The sequence below is a fragment of the Ruditapes philippinarum genome, unplaced genomic scaffold, assembly GCF_026571515.1.
Source record: "Ruditapes philippinarum isolate M1 unplaced genomic scaffold, ASM2657151v2 ctg3754_1_1_1_1, whole genome shotgun sequence".
In the NCBI taxonomy this organism is placed as follows: Eukaryota; Metazoa; Mollusca; class Bivalvia; order Venerida; family Veneridae; genus Ruditapes; species Ruditapes philippinarum.
Genome location: NW_026852601.1, coordinates 72,945 through 82,904, shown reverse-complemented (window position 1 = coordinate 82,904; position 9,960 = coordinate 72,945). Strand labels below are relative to the sequence as shown.

The following is a 9,960-nucleotide window of genomic DNA, read 5'->3' as shown; positions in this document are numbered from 1 at the left end:
ATTTTATCTTTAAACAACATCTTTAACCAGGGTTGGGATTTTGACCAAAGTCCTTAGGGGGCTCCAAAAAAAATTTTTTAAATGGTTCCAGTCTGTTGCGTTAGTAGCAGGAGCTAAACATAGAATAAAAGTGAAATCTTTAGAAATCCCTTTCTCAGAAACTACAATGTTGGGGGCTTAGATATTTGGCATGTAGCATCACCTTGTGGTCTTCTACAAAAGTTAATAAGTCATGGCCCTGGGGTTAAAGTTGGTATTCATGCCCCTAGGGTCAAAAATGGCCTCACCCTAGGGGTCACTAAATTTATAAAAGAAAGGCTTATTTAGAAAAAAAAATAGTTCAGTCCTCTTTTATAAAACTGCAGTGCCAAGAGCTTAGATATTTTGCATGTAGCATTGCCAAGTGAACATCTACAAAAGATATATAAATCATGGCTCTGGGGTCATAATTGGTCCAGCCCTAGGGGTCACTTAATTTATATAGACTTGTATAGTAATAATATCTCGGAGACCTCCGAGACTGCAATGCATATAGATTAAGTATTTAGCAGGTAGTCCCAAAGAGTACTTAGTTTATATATAGACTTGTATAGTGCAAGAGCTTATATAGTTTGCATGTAGCATCGCATGGTGGATCTCCACATAAGTGATACAAGTCATATCCCTGGAATCAAAAAATGGCCCCGGCCTGGGGTCACTTTGTTTACATGGACTTGTAAAGTAAAATGCCCTAAATATTTTCTTCTCTGAAATTTCAATGCTCAGAGCTATGAAATTTGGATTATATGGAATATATTAAGATTTTAGATGCAGCATGATCTAATCAATAGTAGTGGGGTGGATGAATGGAAATTCTCTTTTTTCCCTTTCAATGGATATTCTCTTTCTTCCCTATAAAGACTGGTTAATTTACATGTACGTGTATATACACATCTACGGAAGCAAATGTATTAAATATCTAGATATGTATGAGGTCATTGTCATTCTGTTGTTAGGGAAACGAAACGAAATTATTAATTAAGAAAAAAAAAAACTACGGAGACAACTCCATGCTTACCCTCCAAATGAACTGAAACTTTTGTCCGCATATAATGACGGTCAAATTTCTGATAAACAAGTTGGTTAATATAATTCAATATTCTGTTAAATTTTCACTAATGATATGGTTAGCACAATAGAACATTCTGAGATATTGGTCAACGGCCTTCATATATGAGAATTGATAAATACATAAGCACAACATGCACGTGTCTCCGTTATTACTTTGTTGAAGCTATGATAGCTTACATTACGTTCCAGGTGAAAGTGTCATTACTTCCATCGCACATTTAAGGATGAAGTGTTGTTGGAAACGTTTGCAGTGGTACATGTAAATCTAAAAAAATAATCGACCAGTTGAATACTGTATAGAAGTAGTCAAGAGCAGTCTTGCTGTAGACTAATGGCAGTAGATTGACACTATACATGCCTGAACTGAAAAGTTAAACTTCTGAAACAATAATTGATTTGAGATTAAAACCATTTAATGCAATAAGGCAGATTTTGACAAAAATGCTTATTGCATTTTCCCCGCAAGATTCCTTTTTTGAAACCATGCGTTAGTCATTTCCCACAATTTTGACTACATATTTTAGGAAATTTATGATTAAAAGATAAAATTTCGTCTAAATTCGTACTGAATGCACGCCTTTGTTTGATGTATCTTAATTACTTAGACGCCCCTTTCCTTAAGAAATATATACTTCCGATAGATTAACGACTTAACCATACCTTGACTTTTTCCTTTCATTTCTTTTATCTGTGTTATCTATTCAAGGTAATCTTTAAAAACTTCTTGTCCGTATCATTTTACATAATAGTTTTGCTACTTGGTCCGCTTTTCGACTATTACTAAATCCCGGTGAACTGTAGTGAAACTGTTATTTACTATATATGATTTATTGAGGATAAACCTGTGTATGATGTTTTGTAGGTAAGTAAAACTTTTTTTCATTTTGGTCTGTAAATATTTTAAATCCTCGTTTCCAAAGGAAAGCGCACCTTTAATTGTTTATTTACACATTAATTTACGCGTGTATCTGTATCAGATAACATGACAAGGCCATTGGGACTGGATGGGGGAAAATAACTGAAAAGACGTCTGCTGCAAGAAGTTGACTTTTGTTTTCTAAAAACGTTTTTAGCTCGATTATTCGGAGAATAGTTGGGCTATCCTACTCATCCGGGCGTGGATGTCGGTGTAACATTTGACTAAACTTTTTCGAGCAACTCTATACAACATGCACTTAAGACAATTTCTTGTAACTTCACACACGTCTTTTGATTTTGACGGATTTATAGCCTTTTGTAATCTTTAAAAAATCTTGAACGCAAAACTAATTTTCAAAAATACTGAAGATATTCACTTGAAACTTAGCAATGACCTTCGGATAACAATTAGAGGTCACTTCCATAGGCCTATAATTCTGATGGACTTTTACTAATTTATCGCCCTTTGTGAGCTTGAAACTCTTTCGTGTCATTGATTTCTTAATTGGAGGTCACTTTCCATGCAGGGTTAAAAACTTTGACATTGATTTTGACTTTTTTATGGTCCTTTGCGAAGAAGGTTACTTCATGTCTGGGATTGTAGTTGGAGGTCCCTATCCAAGATTCATAACTCTGGCATTGGTTATGACTGAATAATCTCCCAATATTTTCTTGGTTTATCCAGCCTCCTCTACTATCCAGCACTCAAAATAGTCGATACCATCTTCTGCACATCATAATGAAATGTAATGAGTGTCCTCAGTAGTACATAAGGTTTTGCCCCAATAATATCTAACGAATGACATTTCAAAGGGATCTTTATACTTTTTATGATGATGATGATGATAATAATAATAATATCTTTATTCAGAGACAGTAATCCATGAAGGTATACCATCGTTAAAAATAAATAACACGTCTTAATTTTTAATTGTAGCATTCTAAACAATATAAAGAAACATAACACAAAACATCATAAAACAATAACAACATTTAACTATTCCATTAAGATTTTGCCCTATAACCTTTTTGACAAACGCTCCTTTTAGATACTAAATATCATTTATACAATTTTCATTTACAAATACTTAAACAAATATGCATGCATAATAATTATTATAACATAATGACATGAAGATAATTATTTGATCTGCAAGATATGTTTTTATACTTATTTTTAAAAGATGTCAGAGAATTAGAAGAACGGATATTAGATGGTATTCTATTCCAAATCTTTGCACCATTGTAACAAAAAGTATTTTACCATAGTTTGTGAGGTGTTTAGGTATAACTATGTCATTATGTGATGCTGATCTAAGTTGTGAATTTCATTGCAGGAAAAGGTAAAAATTTCAGATAAATAAGATGGCGCTAGGTTATTACAAGCTTTATAAATAAGAATTCCAGTATGAAAATTACGACATCCATCCAAGTTCTTTCAGTATAGCTTGATTTCTTGTTTGTGATGTTTGGTTTAATATAACCCTTGCAGCTCTTATTTGTATGTTACCAATTGTATTCAAACTTTGCTCCAAACAGAAGAACAATAATGAAAATTCGCCATTATGAAATAAATGTTTCATTTCATCTGTCAAATGATAAGATATACGCCTCAATAATGCTAAAATGAGTTCCGTTTTGAACAAAGTGCTTCAGTATGGTAATTTACATAAACAGCATAGTAAAAATACATATTGCATGTTTCGGTGATTTCTCTTAAATACCTCGTGTGTGCTTATAAATTTAATGATATGCAAATGACATTTTTATCAACTTTGCTTGTAACATCACTTTGGATTTTGTTACTGCAGTATGTAAATTAATATAAAAGCTGAGAAAGCATCTAGATTTTGTGCATACAATGTATTTAACTTCAAAATCGCAATGGTATCATTACATTCTATATCTTCATAGAATGAAGGTTACTGATAGACTGTAAAGTATACGAGTATATGTGTTAGATACATCACCGAAATAAGGATGTGTTTGTCTGTTCGTTCGTTCACTCGTTCGTTCGTTCGTTAATTTATTCATTTGTTGTTTGTAAAATTGAACGCGTGAAAAATTTCGCAAATATTTTCTGCGTTGAATTGATAGCTACAATAATAACCACAAAACAAATAATTATATGATCAGTTAAAATGACGTACGGACGCACGCACTATAATTATATAGTTGTTAATACACCACTGCACGTTTGTAACGTCGCTTTTCGTTGGATAATCGTGAAGTTTACCTTATTAGTTAAAAAGAATGTTGACAGGTTATATGGCCCTATTTAAACGGCTTTTTGTAAATATAACCCTCGCCTAGCGGCTCGGGTTATATTTACAAATAGCCGTTTATATAACCACAATATAATAACTAATATTATATCCATCGAGTACATGCTAGTATTCAAAGTTAAATCCATTTTACAAAAGAGATAATATGAAGTCAGAAAATAAATGAAAATCGCTCATGTTTACGACAACAATTTCAAATTGTATTTAGATACAAATACATACAAATTACAACAACCATTCAGTTATATTTTAGCAAATAAACCCATTATAGTCCCTAAATATATATATATTTTTTTTGGATAAATTTTTGCTGATTTCACTGAAAAGTGTATCTTTTCATGTGATCAGATGTTAATTATGCCTTCAACCTTTTTAATATTGTTTTGCGTTTTAACTATACTGTGAGAATTATTATACTGGATGCATTTAATGCATAGAGACGAACCGATCATATTATTACAAACATGCAAATTTCTTGAACACCTGCTTGATCAAATTTCTCTCTGACTTTTTTTTATCAATGAACTAAATACCTATTAATTAATTTCTTACATATGAAATTATGCAACATAAAATAGCGGTCATGAACACTATATACAATGATTATTTTTCTGCCCAATTACAGAGTAAGCCGTGTGTTGAACTTTTCACACAAAAGTGTCAAAGTTTTTCCTCCCTTTTATTATCCCATGGGTAACTATTAAACGATAATCGTACACACTGAGCATTGTTATGCAATACTGAAATCACATGCAAATTGAAACCAACCGCGAACATAACCGTCATAAAATTAGTCATTAAAATTTTCTGTTTAGACAAGATTTTAGATTTTTTTTCTTCCGAAATTACTGCATCGGAAGTCCAAGTCACCCTCAGCAAGAAATGTTTTTGTTAAGATTTACATTGGTTTCTTTTGTATTCTTTCATACTTTTAAAAGGCGACGGTGGCCTAGTGGTTAAAGATGCTGTATGTTTTGTGATTGATATTGTTACTGTCTGTATACCACACTTGCAAAAAAAAAATATATATGTATATAATTATGAAGTAAAACAATTTTCAAACATCGAAGAATATGTAAAATGTGTACTGCAAATATTTAAACACATTATATTTAATCAATAAATTATATGCTTTCATTTCTTATCGGAAAATTTGACTTAGAATTTATAGAAAATAAATTTCTAATTATCTCCCTTTATTTACATGAAATATTAAAATCGGTAATATCTTTATAAATAATGCTTATTGGAACTTACAATATTGACAAATCTTAATTTGAGCACCATATTTATGAAATTAAACCATGAAAAAATGTGTAACAGGAAGGTGTCTTCCCTCAAAGAGATCATGGGTTCGAGCCCTACTCGGGTCACGACCATGTTTCTTCATATCACACCAGTAAAGCCTCGGTCTCACTTACTCCCGGCAGAGCCCAGGACCATCCCGGTAAGTTACCGGGATGATCCAGGACGATCCGGGATGAAATTATTGTTGCGGTCACACTTATCCCGGCAGCACTACGGTAGTTTCCTACTAACCACCCAGGATGCGCTCCGGATCATCCAGGCAGAGCCCAGGTGAAGCTACGGTTCATGCCGGTGCTTCCCCGGTCGTTCCCGGATGACACCGGAAGAGCCCCGGTTGACCCAGGCAGAGCCCCGGTCGATCCAGGCAGGGCCCCGGAAGAGCCCAGGACGATCCAGGCAGAGCCCCGGTAGAACCCCGGTGGATTGAAAACGCCCGAAAATGATAACATTGACACATAATTTTTATTTAATATAATATCTATTGTTCCAGAATAGTTATTTATGATGATTTTCTGAAAGAAAAAAACAAACTATGCCATACTGGATAGAAGGGAAATGGGAAGGCTTTTAATACAAAGAAGTTCAATCATCGCAAATTGTCCTTATTCTTTTGAAATGATCCGGGCTTTGCCGGGGCTCTACCAGGATCAACCGTAGCTCTACCTTTATCCTCCGGGGCTCTGCCTGTAGTTACTGGGGCTCTGCCGGCATATACCGGGGCTCTACCGTAGCTCTACCGGCTATATCATACCCCGGATCATCCCCGGTTTGTGCCGGCAGAGCTACGGTACTTTCCCAGTATAACCCCGGTCGTTCCCGACAGAGCTAAGGATGAAGCCGGCAAAGCTATACCTTCCCGGATCATCCCGGCAGAGCCCCGGTGATATTAAATATTTTATTCCATCCAGGGTCGAATGCCAGATGTTCCCGGATCATCCCGGATCATCCAGGACGTTGCTGGCAGAGTTACGGATGTACCCCGGTTGTTCCCGGTCGTACCCCGGTCGTTCCCGGATCACCCCGGACGGCTACCGGGGCTCTGCCGGAATGTAAGTGAGACTGTAGCTTAATGGTTGGTTCCGGGAAGCGGACTCGAAAGTGATTAATATAAGGTTCGCCATTGAGCTTGAATAGTTTAAAATAATTCTTTTGAAATGATGACGTGATTTTATGAAAGTGGCGTGTTGAGGGCATAACGACTGACATTACCACAGATGTTGTGCCAAATGGAGAATGTTGTCTATAACACCCTTCATAAACGAACTTTTTTTCAGATAACTGTAAGGAAAGTCTCTTAATTATAATTTACAATTACTTCCTAAGCGTCATTGAATACATAGTTTTCCGTGTCATATCCATCGCATTATTTATTCTTTTTCCGTGTATTGAAGTCATCTTTTTCCGCTGTCAAATTGGTCGTAAACATATTTCCATTTTGTTTCTATCGAATTCAACGTTTCCAATGATACTAATAACATTTGTTTCCACATGAAATCTGTAAAATTCGTCGTGTTTTTTTTTTTTTTTTTTTTTTTTTTTTTTTATTCATTTATTATTTTCAAATCAGTTTTTTTTATCACGATTATGAAAATTGTCGCGATGGCCCTAACAGGACACCGTAAATAAGAGATAAGGGGTAAAAAGGGTATTAGCAACTTTGTTTTACGCCGCATTTCATTTGTTTATTCAGTAGATCTTATCTGAATGTAGTTATATTTGTCGACTAGCTACATCCGGGTAGATTTAAAATCCGCGTTCGGAACACGTTTAACTGCAGTACAACAATACGCCCTAGGCAACATAATTTGAACAAAATGATATAGATCTACGAAACAAAATAACTTGTAGATATGAAATAAGTTTTAATGTGCATGATTAAATAATGGATTAACACATAAATCGGACCTAAAAATCGATTTAAATGTGCAGAAATAAAGGTGTGTGTTGCGAGTATTGTATAAAACGGTAAATGTTTATACAACAGTTAAACATATATCGAACTGTTATGAAACTATAATAAATAGCATACTATTACACCAAATACTGGCGAATGTATTTGAAACGGGTCATTTATCAAACGGTTCAAAAAGCATGGTTTACAGTACACGTACACTGAGATTGTTTAAGGATAGTTCAAATATCCACATTGTTTGAAAGCATTCTACATACATATTTATTTAACAGATTCGTTATACTATATATAGTTAACGTATATTGGATTATATTGAAAGAAAGTCTGTGAAAACGGAATAATTTTAGCAATCGATTGTCATTCCTACACGGAATAATTCTTGGCAGAATAGATAGAAATAAATGTTTGACGTCATTTTAGGTGTGAGGGAAAACTACGCGTATTGGTAGACAATGGGGAAAGGTGAGCACGAAGAATCAAATGGTTATTCCAGCGTGTATATTGTTGGTGATATTGATCACGGCAACAGGTTTGTAAACACGGACTTACCACATAATAAAGTGAGACCTGAGCGAATGGACGCACGAGATACCAGTGCAGATGAGGAGCCAATGAGCGCCGACCATGCGCAGGCGTTGCAGAGGTTGAAGGATAGGAGGGAGAGAGAGCCTTTATTCTACTGTAAGATTGTTACAAGATGGCCGCTACAATCTTTCTGTAAGTTATTATTTCTATTATTGTGCAGCCCTTCAAACCTTGATGGTAACGTTGCACAGCTCTAACTGCATGCACCGATTTTGTTAAAGATATATTTTTAACAAATAAAATGATTACCCTGACGGTCTTTGATTACTTTTCAACTTTTATCCTTAATCTTTTAACCCATTGAAGTTTGATTTTTCTTCCTTGTATGACTAGACGACCAAAAGAGTTTGATATTCTGTTAATAATGCAACATATAGTTTAAACAAAGAAATTGAAATCCCTTAAACTTTGAGTAGACAGTTTCAGTGAATCTATAGCAGTTTATATGTTGATTACTTCATACAAATTCAATATAATCATGTGGAAATGATTTATTTTTTTAAACTTAAAAAAAAAACGAAAATCATTAAACTATCATCGCCAGTCCTGAGGTGACGATTTCTTTTATATTATAATGGATGGTCGTGATGGAAAAGCTCTCTTTTGAAAAAAAAACAACATATAAATATATCAGCATCCAAAGCAATAAATATAACATGCCCCCCTCCCCCCTAAAAAAGCCCTGAAAATTGTTTGAGAATGCTAAAACTTATATAATTTCAGTTAATAACAAAATAATAAGAATTCACACATGTCGTATAAATACTAACGGCATGAAGAGTGCTATTTGTTTTTCCCGCTTTAATTAAGCTTTTTTTTTATCTTTCCTAGTTTACAGAAGAAGAAAATCAAACAAAAAGCCCCCAGATTTTCTATGTTATTTCATAGTTTAGGTCTTATGCACTTATAAAATTTGACATGATTTATGACCTTGCAGTCGCCCGCCACGAAATATATGTTTTCTATATAATGTTTTCCGATATATCTTCTCCGGCTTTAAATTTTATTTGTTACATGCACATTTTTTGAAACTTGATTAACATAGATTACAATTAATCTAAAACCAGACCTAGGTCGTTGCCCGTATGAGGAATTAAATACCCATGCTTACATAAACTAACATTCATTATAGTTTTATTTACAAGATCTGTACATTGTTTATTATATTGATTCATTCTTATTTTTGTGCCCCCACTTTAGTGGCGGGCATTAAGATTTACCCTTGTCCGTCCGTCCGTCCGTCCGTTCCCTTTTGTGTCGCACGTAACTCAAAAAGTATTTGACATAGAGTCATGAAACTTTACAGGAATGTTGATCAGCATGTGACGCTGTGCACCTAGGTATTTTTTGTCTGGCTATTTTTTGTAATTTTTAGAGATATTGCCCTTGACTTAGTAAAATTTTGCAATTTTCAACTTGTGTCGCATGTAACTCAAAAAGTATTTGACCTAGAGTCATGAAACTTTACAGAAATGTTGATCAGTATGTGTAGTTGTGCACCTGGGTATTTACGTCTGGATATGTTTAGTATTTTTAGAGAAATTGCCCTTGACTTGGTAAAATTTTGCAATTTTCAACTTGTGTCGCATGTAACTCAAAAGGTATTTGCCCTAGAGTCATGAAACTTTACAGAAATGTTGATCAGTATGTGTAGTTGTGCACCTGGGTATTTTCGTCTGGATATTTTAGTATTTTTAGAGTAATTGCCCTAGACTTGGTAAAATTTTGCATTTTCAGCTTGTGTCGCATGTAACTCAAAAAGGATTTGACATAGAGTCATGAAACTTTACAGGAATATTGATCAGCATGTTAAGTTGTGCACCTGGGTATTTTCGTCTGGAT

General features: G+C 34.4%; 1 protein-coding gene across 3 annotated transcripts in view; it reads left to right on the top strand.

Annotated features, from left to right (window-relative positions):
• Positions 1–1,831: 1,831 nt before the first annotated feature.
• The window catches only part of LOC132718766 (uncharacterized), a 33,287-nt gene continuing 25,158 nt past the window's right edge, over positions 1,832–9,960 (top strand). The window contains exons 1-2 of one of the 3 annotated variants that reach the window (XM_060702502.1): positions 1,832–1,972; positions 7,954–8,250. In XM_060702502.1, coding sequence (XP_060558485.1) covers positions 7,986–8,250 — 265 coding nt within the window. In that variant the 5' untranslated portion in view covers positions 1,832–1,972; positions 7,954–7,985. Of the gene's footprint in view, positions 1,973–7,394; positions 7,559–7,613; positions 8,251–9,960 lie in introns of those variants that run through there. The other 2 variants (XM_060702508.1, XM_060702493.1) reach the window with 2 other exon arrangements.